General features: G+C 52.3%; 4 protein-coding genes across 5 annotated transcripts in view; 2 read left to right on the plus strand and 2 right to left on the minus strand.

The window, feature by feature from the left end:
- MEPCE (methylphosphate capping enzyme) overlaps window positions 1-19,680 on the minus strand; it is a 372,004-nt gene that overhangs the window by 118,333 nt on the left and 233,991 nt on the right. The gene's annotated exons all lie outside the window — the stretch shown is intronic.
- Window positions 414-4,009, plus strand: GAL3ST4 (galactose-3-O-sulfotransferase 4). The gene is made up of 3 exons (XM_049788726.1): window positions 414-553; window positions 737-1,046; window positions 2,956-4,009. The coding sequence occupies exons 1-3, from the start codon at window positions 429-431 to the stop codon at window positions 3,982-3,984; spliced, it is 1,464 nt and encodes a 487-aa protein (XP_049644683.1). The 5' UTR covers window positions 414-428; the 3' UTR covers window positions 3,985-4,009.
- Window positions 4,519-9,371, plus strand: TRAPPC14 (trafficking protein particle complex subunit 14). Its single transcript, XM_049788618.1, has 11 exons — window positions 4,519-5,029; window positions 5,656-5,751; window positions 5,843-5,972; window positions 6,071-6,157; window positions 6,259-6,379; window positions 6,481-6,628; window positions 7,136-7,218; window positions 7,303-7,466; window positions 8,076-8,230; window positions 8,362-8,555; window positions 8,641-9,371. The coding sequence occupies exons 1-11, from the start codon at window positions 4,619-4,621 to the stop codon at window positions 8,792-8,794; spliced, it is 1,743 nt and encodes a 580-aa protein (XP_049644575.1). The 5' UTR covers window positions 4,519-4,618; the 3' UTR covers window positions 8,795-9,371.
- On the minus strand, window positions 9,565-13,440 carry LAMTOR4 (late endosomal/lysosomal adaptor, MAPK and MTOR activator 4). The gene is made up of 4 exons (XM_049788717.1): window positions 13,357-13,440; window positions 12,828-12,908; window positions 9,989-10,106; window positions 9,565-9,838 (listed from the first exon to the last, which is right to left on the minus strand). The coding sequence occupies exons 1-4, from the start codon at window positions 13,357-13,359 to the stop codon at window positions 9,741-9,743; spliced, it is 300 nt and encodes a 99-aa protein (XP_049644674.1). The 5' UTR covers window positions 13,360-13,440; the 3' UTR covers window positions 9,565-9,740.

The following is a 19,680-nucleotide window of genomic DNA, read 5'->3' on the forward strand; positions in this document are numbered from 1 at the left end:
TTTTCCTCATGGGTTCTCATAGCTTTCTCCCCTTCCCTCCAAAGGCCCTGAAGCTCAAGGGCAGAGTGGAAGTGGGGCTTTGAGGGAACAGCTGGCAGCAAGCAGAAGAGGAGCAGTTTGGGGCATCGGAAGAAGAGTGGGTGTAGCCAGCATGCCTCAGCAGCCCGCTCAGAGTTGGGGCTCAGCCCCTGTGCAGAGGCTCGGCCCCCCTCAGACCCCCACCTTTCCTTTCCCTTCTAGACGCTGACAGAGGCAAAAATCTGCTAACTCAGGGGGCCGACTCCACCTGGCTGGGCAGGCCTAGGGAATGAGCCCCCAGATCGCCCATCGGCGCCTTCTGCGGCTGCACTGCTCTCCCCCACTGCCGTCTGTGCCTCAATTGCTGGCCCAGGCCTTCTCCAGAGTCACCCTGCACACCCTTGTGCCCCATGGGCTCTCTGTCTCCCACCAGGACCATTCGCCTCTGGGGACCTCGGAGCCTGGGGGTGGCTCTGGGTGTCTTCATGACCATCGGATTTGCCCTCCAGCTCTGGGGCGGCCCTTTCCAGAAAAGGTACGTTGCCATCTTGTTTGGTAACATAGAGACCCCTCCTGGCCCCGCTTGTCCCTGACTGGCGCCCCCCTCCTTGAGCTGGGACTGTGTCCGACTCAGGCACTCAGGTTAGGCTCCCAAGACACAATGGGCCACCTGCTGGTGAGGACAGACCACTTCCCATCCCCATGTGTCTCTCCTCAGACTCCCCGAGGTGCAGTTGCAGTTTCGACAGCCCTGGACCCCATCTCCGGACCCTATGCTTCAGTCATGTCCACCCCGGCAGCACCTGGTGTTTCTGAAGACCCACAAATCTGGAAGCAGCTCAGTGCTAAACCTGCTGCATCGCTACGGGGACCAGCATGGACTGCGCTTTGCCCTTCCCACCCGCTACCAATTCGGCTACCCCAGGCTCTTTCAGGCCTCCCGGGTCAAAGGCTATCAACCAGAGGATGGGGGCACCCAGCCCCCCTTCCACATTCTCTGTCATCACATGAGGTTCAACCTGAAAGAGGTAAGGGCTGGGAGAAAGGCCCAGAAGTTGAGTGGGAAGTGTCGGGGGTGGGGGAACTGTGGCTACATCCTCTTGGGGGTCTCAGAACTGTGGCACGCCAGCACTATCTAGCCAAAGTAGGGGTCTGGGACCCTTCTCCTTTCTCCCCATCTGTTTTGGATTCCTGGAAGCTTGGAAGTCCTGGTTCTTCTCTGAATTTATTCCAGGCTCTTTCCTTGGCCAATTCTCCCCACTGAAAACAGGTCTTTGCACCTCTAGGTGCCCTTCACCTTTCCTGGCCCCTGGCACTGGCAGCTTACACCCTCCCCTCACTGCCTCTGCCAGATCTGGAGGCTTAACATGGCAAGGGTTGGCTGCCTCTGCCCCCTACACTTGACAAGGATCTCAGAGTGTGCCACTGCTGGCTAACCTGATCATGCAGGAAGCTGAGGGCTTGGAGAAAACAATCTCTGAGTAAATGAAAACAGCTGTAGGAGGATGGAGACTGATAATGACCACTGAGGGCTGATATGGCCCCCTGCGCTGCCATATCACTGAGCTGATATGATATCACTGAGCTGTGCTTTGTGCCCAGACCCACCTGTGCTAAAGGTACAGTTTTTGGGGCATTTGGTTATTAGTCTTTGGAATATTCACCCAGGAGGGTGGGGCTTTCTGAAAGAGTGCATTGGAAAGAAAAGGGTTTGATCACGCCTTTGTGTAACAAGGAAGCTTAGGGGTTGCAAAACAGCAGCCAAGAAAGATGTAGTGCTGTTACTGGTTTTATACACATGTGTGTGTCTATGAGGAAGTGGGGGACTCTGTGTGGTGGGAGGGGTAGAAAGCCAGTTGTGCTGCTAGAGCAGAGAAAGCCAGGGGTGAGTGACTCGAGGGCAACCAGGAGCCCTATTAGAGAGCACCCCAGCAAGGGCTTGGGGTGCAGCATTCAGGACAGGAGCCCTGAAATGCCTGGTCTTTTGCCATCTCACTGCTAGAGACTCACAAGGGGCTGCAGCCAGTTTCTTTCTTGGAGCTGTGGTCCAGATCAGGTTCTTCTGAAGGTTTTCTTGGTTTGTTTTATTTTAATTATTTTTTGGGGGAGAGAGGGTTTGGGCCAGATTCAGGTGCTATTCCTGGCTCTGTGTTCAGGGATTACTCCTGGCCATGCTTGAGAAAATGTATGGGGTGCTGGGGATAGCATCTTAGCAGAGGTACATGCTACTCAGAGATGCTGAATAACTTGCTCAAGATCTGTGCAAGTCAGCGGGAAGGGTGTTTACCTTGCAGGTGGCTGACCTAGCTTTGATCTTCGGCATCCCATATGGTTCCCCAAGCCTGCCAGGAGTAAATGTATCCCTGAGTGCCACAAGGTGTGTCCAAAAATCTTTTTTTGTTTTTGTTTTTGTTTTGGTTTTTGGGTCACATCTGGCAGTGCTCAGGGGTTACTCCTGGCTGTCTGCTCAGAAATAGCTCCTGGCAGGCACGGGGGACCATATGGGACATCGGGATTCGAACCAACCACCTTTGGTCCTGGATTGGCTGCTTGCAAGGCAAACGCCGCTGTGCTATCTCTCCGTGCCCGTGCCCAAAAATCTTTAAATAAATAAATAAATAAATAAATAAATAAATAAATAAAAGATCTGTGCAGGAGAGGCTGGAGCTATAGTAGGGGATAGGGCAGTTGCCTTGCATGCACCCAATTGGGTCAATCCCCATCATCCCCAATATGGTCCCCCAAACCCACCATGAGTGATTCCTGAGAATAAAGTCAGGAATAACCCATGAACACCACCGGGTGTGACTCAAACACAAACAGAAAAGATCTGTATAGGAGAAGGGGGTAAATGTATTTCCTCCATGGAGTGAGTTGTCAGTTTTGAGGTGGCCCCATTTTATCCCTCCATCTGTTTTTTTCTCTCTTTCTCTGCAGGTGCTTCGGGTCATGCCTTCCGACAGTTTCTTCTTCTCCATTGTCCGAGACCCAGCTGCTCTTGCCCGCTCTGCCTTCTCTTACTATAAATCCACCTCATCAGCTTTCCGAAAGGCCCCATCCCTGGCAGCCTTCCTGGCTAATCCCCGAACCTTCTACCGTCCAGGGGCCCGGGGTGATCATTATGCCCGCAACTTGCTCTGGTTTGACTTTGGCCTCCCCTTCCCCCCAGAGTCGAAGATCACTAAAGGGAATCCTTATGCTGCCCAGGACCCCAGCTCTCTGCAGCTTCGGGTCTTGCCATCCAGAGGCGGCCCCCGAGCCCACACGCTGGACCCCAACATTTTGGTCCATCCAGCCACTCCAGGGGCTCCAGGTCATAGTCAGATGGCCAGCACTGCCTCTCTTGATCCAGGGTCTTCTTCGTTCATCCAGTGGAGTCTGGACTGGCTGGATTCGGTCTTTGACCTAGTCATGGTGGCAGAATACTTTGATGAGTCATTGGTTTTGCTTGCTGACGCCCTGTGCTGGGGTCTGGACGACGTGGTGGGCTTCATGCATAACGCCCAGGCCAGAGGTCAGCCGGGCCTCAGTGATGGGGCTGGTGGGCTGACCGCTGAGGACAGGCAGTTGAATGCCCGGGCCCGCGCCTGGAATAACCTGGACTGGGCCCTGTACGTTCACTTCAACCACAGTCTCTGGGCCCGGATTAAACAGTATGGCCAGAGCCGGCTGCAGAACGCTGTGGCCGAGTTGCGGGCCCGCCGGGACGCCCTGGCTGAACATTGTCTGGTGGGGGGTGAGGCTGTAGATCCCAAATATATCACCGACCGAAAGTTCCGCCCTTTCCAATTTGGGTCGGGCAAGGTTCTGGGCTATGTGCTCCGCAGTAATCTGAGCCTCAGAGACCGGGAGGAGTGTGAGCGCCTGGCCACCCCAGAGCTGCAGTACAAGGACAAGCTGGATGCCAAGCAGTTCCCACCCCCGGCGTCGGTGCCGCTTAAGGTTTCCAGGCTCATTTCTCCGTAGACACTACCAGATGACTAACCCCGGGCAAGCCAGAAGCCGGCCGAGAGGGTGCAGAGACGTCCATACTTGGCTCAGAAGGAGCATCTGCTCTCTAGAGGGAGAACATCAGAGCTCAGCAGCCCGAAGCCACTGCTTCAGCTTCCATCTCCTCCTGGGTCTTGGGGGTGGAAGCGGCCCATTTCAGGGGGCACCTTCCTGAGGCTGTCGAGCCTTTCCGCTGGAGGAGCAACTCGTAGTAGCTAAACACAGAAGATTTAGGGGGGCATTCATTTCTCTCCGGAATATTTTGTACCTAAGAACCTTTCACACTGAATTGTTAGTTGAACGAATAAAAGAACCAGAAACCCGGCCCCGACTGTCCCTGGGTGGCCCCCAAGCGCCGACGGGGCGGGGCGGCAGGTAGTTCCCCAGCATTGCTCCATCCTCCCAGCCGCCCGGTCCCCACACCCCGGGGGCCCCCCCAAATTCCGGGGGCCCCGAGGCCACGCCCCTTCCGCTTCCGGCTTCTCCCAGTCATTCGGCCCGGTACCCGGGTTCGGATCCTGGGGTCTCGGTTCCGGGCTGGGCTGATCGCGGTGGGGGGTTCCGGGTCCCGGCTGGGCTGGTGTCCGGGGTCGCGCCCCCCGCGCTCCCCATGGAGTCCCAGTGCGACTACTCGATGTACTTCCCGGCCGTGCCGCTGCCGCCGCGCGCCGAGCTAGCGGGGGACCCGGGCCGGTACCGGGCGCTGCCGAGGCGCAACCACCTCTACCTGGGCGAGACCGTCCGCTTCCTGCTGGTGCTGCGCTGCCGGGGCGCCGGGGCCGGGGCCGGGGCTGGCGCGGACCTGGGCGCCCGAGGGGCCTGGAGCGAGCTGGCCAGCGCCCTGGCCGCTCTGGCCTCGGTCAGCGCGGGGGGCGGAGTGCCTGGGGCAGGAGGCAGCACCGGCGACCCAGACCCGGAGCCCCCCGGCGGCGGCGATCCCGGCGGGGGCGCGCTGTTTCGCGGCTGCAGCCCCTTGCTCACCCACGGCCCCGGCCCGGCCACCTCCGGGGGCGCGAGCACGGTGAGTTTGGGGAGGGATCCCAGAGATTGCAGAAGGGGCTTTAGGTCTGCGGGAGGATGAGCCCGGGGAGCCCCCAAATTACAGGGGGGCCGGTTCATGTTTGCAGGAAGATGACCTGACGGGGGGGGTTCCTAAGACTGTATGAGGGGCCATAGTTGGAGGATGACCCTGGGACGCCCCAAGACTGCAGGGGGGGCTTGATCTTCTCAGGGGATGGCCCTAGGAGACCCGGAGACTCCAGGTGGCCCCCAGGATTGCTCATCCGCGGGAGGATGAGCACGGGCGGGGGTGGGGTCAAAACTGCAGGGGGGATCCTCATGTCTGCAGGAAGGTGACCTGTGGGGGACTCCCAAGACTGTATGAAGGACCTGTATGAGGGGCACCTGGGGCGCCCCATGATTGTAGGGGGAGCTTGATCTTCTCAGGGGATGACCCCAGGAGGCCCTGAGACTCCAGGTGGGCCCCGAAATTGCAGAGGAGCCTGATGACTCCTGGAAGATGACCCAGACTGCAGGGAAAGCTTGACTGCAGCAGGAGGACAGGACTGGGAGGCCACATCCTGCAGAATTTTAAAGGAAACCTGACCAGTGGCCTATACTGTACTGCACCCCCTCTCCCACCCTCAGCTGCCGGTGGAGGAGCCGATTGTGTCCCCAGACGAGGTTATCTTCCCACTAACCGTTTCCCTGGATAGGCTGCCCCCAGGGACGCCTAAGGCCAAGGTAAGCCCAGCCAGCAGTGGCTTGGGGAGGTGGGGTGGCACCAGGATGACTGGCCGGCCCATTGTAACCAGGCCATATTGCTTGTGCTCAGATTGTCGTGACTGTGTGGAAACGGGAGGTCGAGGCACCGGAGGTCAGAGATCAAGGATATCTGCGCCTGCTGCAGACTCGATCTCCAGGGGAGACCTTTCGGGGCGAGCAGAGTGCTTTCAAAGCCCAAGGTGGGATGGAGGTGTATGGAACCAGTGGGAGAAGGGGACTCTGGGGATGAAGGGGGACACTGGGGCTGGCAGAGCTCTCACGCATGGCCCTTCCTCAGTGAGTACTCTGCTGACACTGCTGCCACCCCCTGTCCTGAAATGCCGTCAGTTCACTGTGGCCGGGAAACACTTGACCGTGCTCAAGGGTGAGTAGACACCCCCCCTGGCCTGGGCACTTGGGGAGCAGTTTCCTAGGGTCCAAGGGGTGGGACACTGGGTGCTGAGCTGGTTCACCACCCCGCCACAGTGCTGAACAGCTCCTCGCAGGAGGAGATCTCCATCCGCGATGTCCGCATCCTTCCCAACTTCAATGCCAGTTACCTCCCGGTCATGCCCGATGGCTCTGTGCTGCTGGTAGACAATGTCTGGTGAGGTCTGGGTTTGCAGGGCTGCCTCTGGGGCTGGGGCTGGGGGAAGAGCAGGGCAAGACCAGCTTGAGCTCTGTGCCCCCACCTTTCTTCCAAATTAGTCACCAATCTGGGGACATCTCCATGGGCTCCTTTTGCCGACTTCCTGGAACTTCTGACTGCTTCCCCTGTCCACTGAGTGCCCTGGAGGAACACAACTTTCTGTTTCAACTAAGAGGGGGTGAGCAGCCCCCTCCGGGGGCCAAGGAGGTGAGAATAAGGGGCCCCGAGTGTTTCAGGAGAAAGAAAAGCACTAGAGGCCAGGAAAATGGCTCAGTGGGCTGGAATGCAGGTTTTTTTTTTTTTTTTTTTTGTCTGTTTGGGGGCACACCCAGCAGCACTGGGGTTACTCCTGGCTCTGTGCTCAGAAATTACTCCTGGCACGCTTGGGGCACCATATGGGATGCCAGGGATCAAACCTAAGTCAGCCATGAGCAAGGCAAATATGCCCTCTCCACTGTGCTATTGCTCTGTTTTCAGAATTCAGATTTTTGCATGTAGAGGGCCTGAGTCTGATCCATAGCACCTCATGAGTTCCCTTAAACACTACTAGAAGGGAACCCCAGGTACCAAGCCAAGAGAAGCTCCTGAACATTGGTGTGGGCTCTTCTCCCCTTGAAAGGAAAAAGCAGTGGGAGGAAATGCAGGTGAGGTACTTGATATCCAGAGGGAATGCTTCCAAGCACTGATTGTCCCCCTCAATCCTCCCTCCTGCAGGGCCTGGAAGTTCCCCTGATTGCTGTGGTTCAGTGGTCCACCCCGAAACTGCCCTTCACCCAGAGCATCTATACGCACTACCGGTAGGCATGTCGCCGGCCCAAGGGCGCCCGCGGCCCTGCTTCCTTCCCACTCACACGCGCGGCCGCCTCCTTCCCTGCTTCCAGCCTGCCTGGCATCCGCCTGGACCGCCCGTGCTTTGTCATGACGGCTTCCTGCAAGTCCCCGGTCCGCACCTATGAGCGCTTCACCGTCACCTACACGCTGCTCAACAATCTCCAGGACTTCCTGGCTGTGAGGCTCGTGTGGACTCCTGAGCACGCACAGTCTGGTAGGTTTACCAGGCCCGGTCCAGGTCCTCAAGTTAGGGACAGGGAGGAGGAGGGTGTCTGGCAATGTCACACGGATCAGGCAGTGGGGCTAGGGGACCAGCAGAGCAGGTCAGAATTCTCCCTTTCCTGTGTGACCTAGAGAAAGTCACTTAACCTCTCTTAGCCTCTGACCTGTTTAAAAAAAAAACACCTTATGGGGTTGTTATAGCCATTTAATGGTGAGATCTAACCTCTTACCTAGCATACAGTTGCTATTCTTCCTAAAATTTGGCTAAAGGTAACTTACTTTGCTTTGTTTTGCAAGGGGGAGGGGCCTTCCAAATAGTTCTCAGGGGACCTGGCAGTCACTCCTAGTAATACTTGGCCAATTGTGTTAGATGGTTCAGTGCTTGGGCCTCTGAATGCTACTCAGCCTGGTGGTGCTGGGGGCTCCTAGGACCATCCTGGCAGTTCTCAGGACGTCATGGGACTTTATGGTATCAGGATCCAACTCAGATACTTGTGCATGCCTGGTGCCCATATACCTCATTTACTTCTGAGACTGCAGATGTTAGGAGACAGTTCAGGGAGCCTTGAGTGAGTCGGAGGTTTTTTCCCTCTACCCACAGGAAAGCAGCTGTGCGAGGAGGAGCGCCGGGCCATGCAGGCGGCCCTGGACTCCATCGTGTGCCACACACCCCTGAGCAACCTGGGCTTCTCACGCAAGGGCAGCGCCCTCACTTTCAGCGTTGCCTTCCAGGCCCTGCGGGCCGGGCTCTTTGAGGTGGGCCAGGGTGCTGCAGCAGGGCTGGGAGGGACGGAGGGAGAACATCCAGCTGTGTCTCCTTCCAGTGCGGAGGGTCCCAAAATCCAGTCCAGTGCTCACCTGCATCCCCACTCCCCCCCACCCCCCAGCTGAGCCAGCACATGAAATTGAAGCTGCAGTTCACGGCCAGTGTGTCCCACCCTCCCCCTGAGGCCCGGCCCCTGTCCCGCAAGAGCAGTCCCAGTAGCCCAGCCGTCCGGGACCTGGTGGAAAGGCACCAGGCCAGCCTGGGCCGCTCCCAGTCCTTCTCCCACCAGCAGCCGTCCCGCAGCCACCTGATGAGGTAAAAAGCTGGGGTTGGGTGGTGCGGATCTGGGGTGAGGTAGGGGACTGTGCAGGGAGACCACTGCCTCTGCCTGTCCCCCCAGGTCGGGCAGTGTCATGGAGCGCCGAGCCATCACGCCCCCAGTGGCCTCGCCTGTGGGCCGCCCCCTCTACTTGCCCCCTGACAAGGCTGTGCTTTCTCTGGACAAGATCGCCAAGCGCGAGTGCAAGGTCCTGGTGGTAGAGCCCGTCAAGTAGAGCCACCAGCTCCTCTCCAGCACTTCGAGAGACATAAAGTCCCCCACACACAATCCCTGTTGGGGGGTATGGGGAGAAGGCCCCCCCTCACCCCCGCCGCCAGGCTGCCTGTCTGTGTCTGCTACTGAGAGCAAGGGACGAAGCTGTGAATTGTGCGCTGGTGCACCACCCACTAGGCCATCAGTATTTTCCCGATTTTTTGGGGGGGCTGGCCCCACCCCTCAGCCAGGGCCAGGGGCTCCAAGAGCTCCTATGTCCCTCACCTTTCCCCCAACTCTTAAGTTTACAAAGTACTTTCTTCATCTTTCCTGCCTCTGACATTCCCTCTCACAGGGCCGAGAGCAGAGTGGTGAGCCCGGTTAGCGGATCTCAACAGTGGCTGCCCCAGATCAGGGGTGGGGTGGAACTGGGGGCCCCCTTCCTGGCCCCTTTGTTTACGGTTTCAGGCTAAAGCACTTTAAGTTGTGGATTTTGGTGTTTTATTATTTTGTTCCTTTCCTTGTCCATCTGTTCCTGTAACTTATTCTCCCAACTCTGCTTCTCCCCCATGGTGGGCCATTAAAGCCTGTTCAGGAGTGGGACGGGCTCTGGTCTGAGTGTTGGTGGCAGAAGCAGGGCCCAGAGGCCCTCAGTGAACCCCTCAAAAAACACCCCAGGCAGCTATCTTCCCAAGTCTTAGATGCTTAGAAATGCTCTTGTCCCACTCCTCTGGGCCAGTAAAATGCAGATAGGGGTGATTCCTCCCAAAACAACCCATTTCCAGGCCTGGGAACATCAAACTCATGTTTATTATGAGGGGGGGAAATCCCATGAGCCCCTTCCCTCCTCCGCAGCACAAAGTCTCCAGCCTTTGTCCTGGTATGAGGGGCAGAAAGCCAAGAAAGGTGTGGGGAAGTGGGGTGTTGTCTTCGGAAGTGGGGGCCTCTGCCCCATGCCCTCTGGGCAGTCAGACATCGATGGGCTCGCGGCCTCGGTTCTGCCTCTTCACCACAAACACCCTCTGTCCTGACACGGTCACCAGCAGTGTGTGCTCCCCAAAGACCACTGCAGGGGAGCAGAGTCAGCTGAGGTGCCAAGGATACTTTCTCGCTCAAAGTGGGGGTGAGGGGGGAGGGTTTTCCAGAGGGAAGACAGTGGCCAGAACTAGGGAGCCCAGGAATGATAGGGGAAGACCATGCGGGGCCAGGGGCTTACCCGAGAGGCGCTTGAAGGGGGTGTTCATGCCGTGGTGCAGCCGGAACCCACAGGCCGTACTGACCAGCTCTGAGATGGCACTGGCTGCCTGTTCATCATTCTCCAGATCACCTGAGGACTGCAAGAATGGGAGCAAAATGGGTACAGGATTGGGAAACCATCCCAGGAATAGGCCCTCAAGCCCTGGCATTTGTAGGCTCCCACTCTCCTCAGTCTTCCCAAGCCAGTGCATCCTGTGTTTGTAAACAACAAACCTAAAACTTTTAATTTGGGGGGAAGGAGCCACACCCCGCTATGCTCAGGATTACTCCTGAGGGATCAGAGAGGGTGCCGGATATTGAGCCCCAGTAGGCTATGTGCAAGCACCTTCTCTGCTGTACTACCAACCCTTTTTCTCAACTCCCCTCTTGCAGCAGAATAGGAAACTGCATTGGCTTTGTCTCTGAGCCTCCCCTTAACTGCCTGTGCTCAGGGTACTGCCAAGAGTGCCCCTGGCTTCCTCTTCTCTACCACTGTCCACATTTTCTCTTCCTGCTCCATGTGGGGCCTCCCACTGGGTTAAATTCTGTGCCCCTCTTCATCTGTCACTTGGTACCAGCTGTCCCTGCCTCCTGGGCTTTGGGTGAAAATTATGAAACTGTCTTGAAGTCCTTTTTGAACAGCTCCCAGGTAAGAATATTGACTGATCTTGTTTTGTTTTTTTGGCTTTTGGCCAAACCCAGCAGTGTTCAAGGTTTACTCCTACCTCTGCACTCAAGAATCACTCCTGGTGATGTTCAGGAAACCATATGGGATGTAGGGAAACGAACCGGGATCACCTGCCTTCAAGGCGAGCACCTTATCCACTCTACTTTTTTTTTTAAAAAAATATCAAAACCAGCATCTTAATTCATCAAATAATATTCCTTACCTCTCTCTCCCTAGTTTCCTTTTTTTTTTTTTTTAAGTTTTCCTCTTACGATCTGGAGTCATGGTCAAAGCTATCCTGCATAATCACTTTTTTCCTTGATCCTTGTTGCCACTAGTCCAGTCTCGCCTACATTTCAATAGCAGTCTTGCACGCGCCTAACCCAGGATGGAAGGTGGTTCGATTCCCAGCATCCCATATGGTCTCCCAAGCCTGCCAGCAATGATTTCTGAGTGCAGAGCCAGAAGTAACTCCAGAGCGCCACCTGGTGTGACCCAAAAACAAGAACAACAACAACAACAACAACAAAAAACCCAGCAGCTCTTGAATCCTGCCCCATCATTCACCTAACCTTAATGGCGAATCTATGGCATGTGTGCCAGCGGTGGCACGCGAAGGCCTTGCAGCTGGCACGCGGGAAGGGGTCTGCAATAAAGATATGCGTCGCGGGCGGGAGGCGAGTGTGCCGGTGTCTGCTTTGCAGCTCACCTGGCAACAGGGCCGGACTGGCCATTGGGAGGACTGGGCATTGTGCGGCAGTTTGGGCACTCGGCCTCAAAAAGGTTAGCCATCACTGATGAGAACCCTTCTCACTCAGCTTTATCTGCCTCCAAAGCCCCCTTCAGCCTCAAAATTAGTTCACCTGACTTTGAAAGTCTTCCACAGTCAGATCCTGTTTTCACTGAGGATAAAGGTTGGGGGTAGGGATCACATCAGTGGTGCTCAGGAGCCACATCTGGCAATGCTCGGGGCTTATTCCTGGTTTTGTGCTCAGGGATCATTCCTGGCATCGCTCAGACCATATGGGATGCCAAAGATCAGTCAGCTGCTTGCAAGGCTGTCACCTTAATTCCTGTCCTTCAAGCCCTACACACAGACCTTTGTTAACCCAATCAACCTTCCTCCAACTTCTCCAAAGCTTAAGATAAATGCACCCATTCAGACAGGCCTACATCACCCTCCAGCAAATACCCTTTGTCTGAAATACTATTTATTGGGACTGAAGAGAGAATATAGGAGGTGATGCGCATGTCTTGTAGTCTTCCCTGTTTCAATACCTGATACCACATGGGGGTCCCTGAGTACTCCCTCCTCTCTCCTCCAATGCTGTTCTACGGGTTCACAATCATCCCATATTCATTAGAGCTGAATTCTTATTTCCATTCTTATTTCCTTGTCCTGACAAGCCCTAAATTAGAACGAAAATTCTCTCTACCACTCACATCTCTCACAACTTCTAACCTTCAGCCTGGCTGGGACTTCTAGTTTAAAAACTGGTGGGGCAAATGTTCTATTGCCCTATGACACAAAATGTAGAGCCTTTTCAGGAAATCCCAAATAAAGCCATACCTGAAATTAAGAAACTTGGGGACTCGCCTTTCTCAAGATACCTGAAACTAGGGCAGGAGTGATAGCACAGTGGGGAAAGCACTTGCCCTTCACACAGACCAATCTCTAACACCACATATGGTCCCTGAAGCCAGCCAGGAGTTCTGAGTTCAGAGTCAGGAGTAAGCCTAGAATGCAGTCGGGTGTGGCCTCCAAACAACTAACTCTAACTTTTTTTTTTTTTTTTGGTGGTGGAGGAGATGGTGTTTGTGGCCACACCAAGTGGAACTCGGGTTATTCCTGGCTCTAAGCTCAGGAATCACTCCCTGGCGGTGCTCAGGGGACCATATGGGATGCCTGAGATCGAACCCGGATCAGCAAACATCCTCCCCATTCTGCTTTCGCTCTGGCCCCCCTCCCTAGTTGTGTAATTTTAAGTTTCTCTTTGCCTCCCATCTTTGAGATTCCAGGGATTTCCCTGATTCCTGAAACTTTACTAAAGGCCATAAACTGAGCATAGAGACCTAACACCAGAGGTTCAACGGGGAGACGCCCACCAATGCACTGGGAAAGGGGAGCCCCATTCCCCCGTCCAGAACGCACCGCCAGCACCGCGCCTTCGCTCAGCACCAGGTAGCCCAACTGGTCTGGGATTCGCTCCAGTCCCTGGGTCAGTGCGGAAGTCTAGAGGGACAGGGGGGAAAGATGGTACAGTGAGAAATAGGTTGGGGCGATGGTGACAGTGGCCAGTCCCAGGCCTCTCCTCCAGGCCAGAGCCCTTCCAGACCCTCTCCCCGTTCCAGGTCTCTAGACACCCACCTTCCTGCGCCTCCACCTGCCCTTATTGCTTTCTCCAACCTGCCTTTGCTTTCCCTTTATCTTCTGCCTGCAAATTGCCTCTATTTACCCTTGGGGTCCCCCTTTGGTTCCTCGCAGTCGACCCCAGACCCAGGGCACACCCCTAAGATCGCTCCTTAGCCCTTACCCTCGCCACTCAAGCCCTCTCCGACCCGGGTGAGAATGGAGGTGAAAGGGCGGATTGCAGGTGCAAAAGGGGGCAGCCCCCCGACCAGACATGAGGGACCAGGGATGCGGGACGCCCCAGGTCGGCCGCGCATGCGTCCTAACTCACCATCGCAGCCCTAGGTGCTGGGGGCGCTGCCTACCGCCGAGGTAGCTTCCGGCTGCAGCCCTGGGTCACGTGCTTCCAGCGGCCGCTCTCCTAGGCCCTGTGCCAGCGGGCTGTAACTCCGCCTCCGGGCGTCGATTGGACTACGTCGATGTCACTAAACCGAAATTACCAATGAGAGACGCCGCTTCTCGAAACGCGCACGGATTGGTTGAGAGCGGAGGCGGGTCGGCGAAGGGGCGGGCCTGGAACCTAGGCCGGCGCTGTGCGCCTGCGCATCTTTTTCACAAGTGTGGGATATTGTTGGGAGTCACCGATGTGATAGTCAAAGGGTTGTAGCGGGTGGCGGAGGGTTCAGAGGGCTTCGCTCTAAACAAGGCTCAGAATATTACTGGGGGGGGGGGGGGCTGAGCGTTGTCACAGCGGTTGGCCGTTTGTCTTGCACGCACTAACCTAGGACGGTTCGATTTCCCCCGGCGTCCCATATGGTCCCCCCAAGCTAGGAGCGATTTCTGAGGGCATAGCCAGGAGTAACCCCTGAGCGTCACCGGGTGTGGCCCAAAACCAAATATATATATAATATAAATAATATAACAAATATAATATATATTATGTAATATAATATATATGGAACTCCCTACGGACTAAAATTTGGTCCCGAAGAGTTAGCACTTTGCAAAGTCAGCTGTATGTCACCGAAGTTAGGGACGTTTCTAAACCTGCTGTAATAAAAATTACTAAGACTGCAGTATTGGCGAGGTCAGAGGCAAGCTGATTCTTGAAGTAGAACTCTGAGTAAATTTAAGCCCTAGCTCATTACTGGTAGGGACATGAAAAAGATGCTGCAGCACAGGAGGAAAACGGTAGTGGTTCCTCAGAAAACTCCCCCAGTTTGTGTGTGGGGGAAGGATGGAGGTTGGGGCCACATCCAGGGGTTATTCCTGGTTCTGCGCTCAGAAATTACTCCTGGCAGATTCAGGGGATCCTATGAAATGCCAAGGATCAAATCTGGGTAGGTCACATACAAGGCAAATGCTCTCACCTCTGTGCAATCACTTGGTGGTGGCGATGGTGGTGGGAGGCACAATTTTAACCATCCCACTCCTAGAAACACAAATATTTAAGAGAAGGGAAAGCATATGTTGACATGGACCCCACAGTTATAGCAGCATGATTCATCATACTCCAAAGTGGAATGGGCCACATAACTATACAGAATTGTGGTGTGGTCATTCCAGAAACTGTTCCCCATTCATAAAAAGCAGTGAGGTATTCTCATATGCTGTAATTTTGAAAAGCCTTGTGCTAAGCGAAAATCAGAAATCCTTTGGGGCTAGAGCAATAGTACAGTGAGTAGAGCACTTGCTTTGTATGCAGCAGACCTGACTACCCCACACACTGCACATTGTCCTCTGAGCACTACCAGGAGTGATTCTTGAGCACAGAGTCAGGAGCAGCTCAGAACCATTACTGAATATGGCCCCCAAACAAAAGAAAAAGTAGAATAAACAGTAAACTGCAGGAGGATGTAGAGTCTTAGGGCAATGTTGAACTGTAAAGGCTTCCCAGACCTTCCCTAGTTATAAGCTTTGTGGTAGTATTTTCTTTCACGCTTACCTAATCCTCTTTCTCACTTGTAATCTTACCCCAGTTTTGCAGATGTGGGAACTCAGGAGAGATTGAGACTTTCTCATGAACACACATTCTTGCTTCCTCATGTGGAGGCTTTTGCCATTGCTACATGGGGCAATTATCAAATTATCATTATCATGGTTTTGCTTGTTTTTGGACTACACCTGAGCTTATTCCTGGGTCTATGCTCTGGGATCATTCCTGGCCATGCTCAGGATATTATATGGGGTGCCAGGGATTGAACCCAGACAACTTTGTCCAAGAAAAGTATTCTACCCACATTTTGTACTATCACTCTGGTCCTCACTTACTTATAATTAAAACTTGTTGCAAGTCAGCCCCTGAAGAGGTTGACTGATGGAGGGATGGAGGATGAGGCCTTTCTCCTCCAGCTTGGACCACACATCTGTTACCCTTTTCAGTCGGTGGTTCTGAGGTGAATGCGGCCAACAGGCAGTCAGGCTTCCAAAGAAAACAGCTCTTTCTTCCATGAAGAGGCCGAAGCCAAAAGGCCTAAGAATAGGTCCAGGACAAAAGCCTCTCGCCTTCCACAGACCCTTGCTTTTATGCCCCAGAATCAGGTACCACCCAATGGTGGGATCAGGTACCACCCAATGGTGGGAGCAGAATCAGGTACCACCCCTAGGGTGGGAGCAGAATGCCAGGTCACACCCTAGGGTAGGGCACAATCACTGATCAGGGTAGGGTCATTAACATAATAATCCCATTAAAATGTTTACATATACAACAAAACTTTTATTGCAGTCTGGATAGGTGGTTACCATGGAGCCAATAGTGGTCATGGCTTCTATGTGTACAGTTACTGCACCTTCACCAGGACCAGGGCACTACACTATTGTCCCCAAGGTCATCTTTTTAATGGTAGAATAGTATTCCACCAAGTATATAATAGACCACAGCTTCCTTATCCAGCTGTCTGTTGAGGTTGATACTATGTTTTGGCTACAGTGACTAATGCTGCTATGAAAACGGTGCAAATTCAAGTGAGTATTTTCAGAGCCTTTGGATAACTGCCTAGGAGTGGTATGATTGGACCATCTGTAATTTTCATTTTAATTTTTCCTAATGCCTTTTCATAGAGGCTGCATCATTTTACTTTCTGGGAAGAGTATCTGGAAAGACAAGTGCATGAACAACTTATTTTAACTCTAAGTTCCTTGAAGACAGGGATCTTGTCAGCTTTGAAATTCCAATGCCTAATGCTATGCCCAGCACATTATTAATCTACAAATTGAACATTATAGTTCATTTTTTGTTAATTTTATTTTTTATCCTAGGAATTAAACCCAGGACTTTACACATATATGAGGGAAATATTCTACTCTTGAACCACAACCCTAGCCTACCAAATTTAACTTTTTTTTGAGGGGGGGGTGAGCACACACAGCAATCTCAGGTGGTTCTGCATCAGGAATTACCCTTGGTGGTTATTGGGGAACCATGGTGGATGCCAGAGATAAATTCTGGTTGGCCACATGCAAGGCAAAACATTTTATCTGCTGTACTATTGCTCTGGCACCCAAATTGAATTTTTGTTTGGTGATCACACTCCCAGGTTGGTAGGGTGGTCAGGGAGCAGAGGGAGCTACTCTAGAATTATCTCCCAAAGGTTTGGGGAGACCTCATGATATTGTGAATCAAACCTAGGCCTCCTACATGAAGGCACATGCTTTGGCCCTTTGAGCTATATCCCTAGCCCTCAAATGGAATCTTTTTAAATATTGTCCCAATTGTTCCCACATTTTCCTTTGGGTTTAGAGACTCTTTTTTCCTTAGCCTCATGGTCTCTGATTCTGTTTATCACCCTTTCATGTAAATTTATTCATCGAAAAAGGAGGAGACAAATGCTGAGATGTGAACTCACAGGTTATTTCCCACTTAGACAAAACTGCTTCCTCCTTCCTGCCAAGCCTCCCCACCCGAACTTCCTCTCTCAGCTGAGCAGGAGGTTCTGACTGAAAATATCACATGTTCCTTTATTCAAGTATTCACCCACTCAACCCTCCCAAAATAAATATATACCTTATTTCACAAGATCTAATATATCTGTGGCATTAATTCTGTCATGTATTGGGCTCATATCACTGAGCTAAACCAACTCATTTGTTTAGCCAACCTACTACTTGTAAGTTGAATCACCTAGAAGATCCACATTGGCTGTTGTCAGCATTTTATTTATTTATTTATTTATTTTTGGGTTTTGGATCACATCTGGCCGCTTAGGGGTTACTCCTGGCTCTTCGCTCAGATGTTGCTCCTGGCAGGCTCAGGAGACCATATGGAATGGTGGGGTTTGAACCTGGGGTTTGAACCTGTCCAGTGTTGGCTGAGTGCAAGGCTAACACTTTACCACTGTGCTATCACTCGGGCCCCTGTTGTCAACATTTTATAACCCTTGCATGTGACCATTAAAACCCAGAGTCTTTCATAAAGGTTGCTTCAGTGGAGATCAGGATCTCAAGGAGTAGGAATGGAGAACAGATGTTGCAAAGTCTGTTTATAAGGGTAGCACCTAGAATGAGAAATCTCAGAGATAAGATGGCATGTCATCTTATGAAATGCAAGTATATCTGATTTGAAGGCAAATGGTGAAACTTCTAACATGTGAACTGGGAGCACCAAGGAAAGCAGCCAAGACTCCAACCCAACAGCAACAAATCATCCTAAGGAAGTGCTGTGTTAGTTAAGGCTTCCTGCCATCCATGCTGGTAGAGACCCAGATGTATTGTCCAGTGGGTGGGGTGGACGGTAGGGCGAGGTGGGGTGGATGGGGGGGCTGGTGTTTCTAAGGGCTGATAATGCTTTTTTTCTCTATCTCTTTGATTTTCTCACCTTTTTATTGCCCTCCCTCCCTCCCTCCCTCCCTCCCTCCCTCCCTCCCTCCCTCCCTCCCTCCCTTCCTTCCTTCCTTCCTTCCTTCCTTCCTTCCTTCCTTCCTTCCTTCCTTCCTTCCTTCCTTCCTTCCTTCCTTCCTTCCTTCCTTCCTTCCTTCCTTCCTTCCTCCTTTCCTTCCTCCCTCCTTCCTTTCTTCCTACTTATTTCTTTTATACCTTCAGGGCTGACTCCTAACTATGTGCTTAGTGATCAGTCAGTCACATGCAAGGCAAGCACATTGCCCCTGTACTATTTATTACTGGGGCCCCCAGTAATGCTGTTGCTGTTTTCTTGATCTTAATGCTGATACTATTTATGGGGGGGTACACTGCTGTTGTGACTTGCACAGCATATATATGTATCTTTAATATTGCATTTTACTCCTTAAAATGTCTATCTCCCTCCTTTCTACAACTTGCATTCTCTCTTTTAGAGATATTATTTTTTTCTTCCCCTCCCCAAGAGAGATTATTTTTAAAAATAGCTCACATGTTAGTGATAACTAGCAAGTCTGGGACAAGTGAGGAAACTGAGGAAAGAATCACTATTTTTGTCTTGGGTCCACATTCCACAGGCAGCAAGAGGGTTTGTCTGGCGACAACCTGGAGGAAAGGCAACTCCTCTGGGAGACTCAAGGGAGACAATCTCTCCTCTCCAGGTTTCACCTGAGGCCTTTAGGCCTGCCTGCACCATGAGGCAGATTTGCTTTCTTCATTGTTGGCAATGGATGGACCTCCCAGATCCACCAGTACCCTCTCTGCAGGGACACACAACAGTACAGCCATAGGATATTGGGATTCCATCCCTGGCTCTAAATATAATCCCCAGAATCCATAATTCAGGCATAATCTTTGAATGCAGAGTTAGGAGTAAACCATGAGCACCACTGGATGTGGCCAAAAACTAAAAAACAAAAACAACTTTGTCTTGGAGCAGTGTGGGAAAGGGAAGAAAAGAGAGATGAACAAAGGGAAGTGGGGGAGATTTCTTTGCTTTGACAGCAGTAGTGAAATTTTCTAGGAAATTTTCTTTTTTTTTTTTTTTTCATATTTTATTATTTCTTAAACTATACCACAGTTTTAGAGCTATTTAATCCAATCATCATAAATAAGTCAGATCTACATTCAAAAATAAAGTTACCAGAATCCATCTGATATTTTAAAAATAGACACATCAGGGGACAGAGAGATAGTACAATGGTAGGGCATGAACCTGGACCTGGGTTCGATTTCCAGCATCCCATATGATCCCCTGAGCCTGCCAGAATCGATTTGTGAGCTCAGAGCCAGGAGTAATCACTGAGTACCACCTGGTATGCCCCCCCCCAAAAAAAAAAAAACCTCCACATCATTCTACTATAGAGCTGACTAGGGCTCTATTAAATTTCCTTCAGTTGTAAACTTCAAAATAATTATACAACCTATTCACTGGCATTTTAGTTTTTTTTTTTTTTTTTTTTTGTTTTTGGGCCACACCCGGCAGTGCTCAGGGGTTACTCCTGGCTGTCTGCTCAGAAATAGCTCCTGGCAGGCACGGGGGACCATATGGGACACCGGGATTCGAACCAACCACCTTTGGTCCTGGATTGGCTGCTTGCAAGGCAAACGCCGCTGTGCTATCTCTCCGGGCCCGGCATTTTAGTTTTTATGCAAGTTATGTGGATCAATGTCATACAACAAATAGTATGTTTCTGACTTTGTGAAATTAAAAGAGTTATTTATATATATATATATATATATATAAATAAAATAAAATCCATCATTTAATTGTTTAGATGGATGACTTTGTCTTAAAGTTACT

Source organism: Suncus etruscus, chromosome 15, assembly GCF_024139225.1.
Source record: "Suncus etruscus isolate mSunEtr1 chromosome 15, mSunEtr1.pri.cur, whole genome shotgun sequence".
In the NCBI taxonomy this organism is placed as follows: Eukaryota; Metazoa; Chordata; class Mammalia; order Eulipotyphla; family Soricidae; genus Suncus; species Suncus etruscus.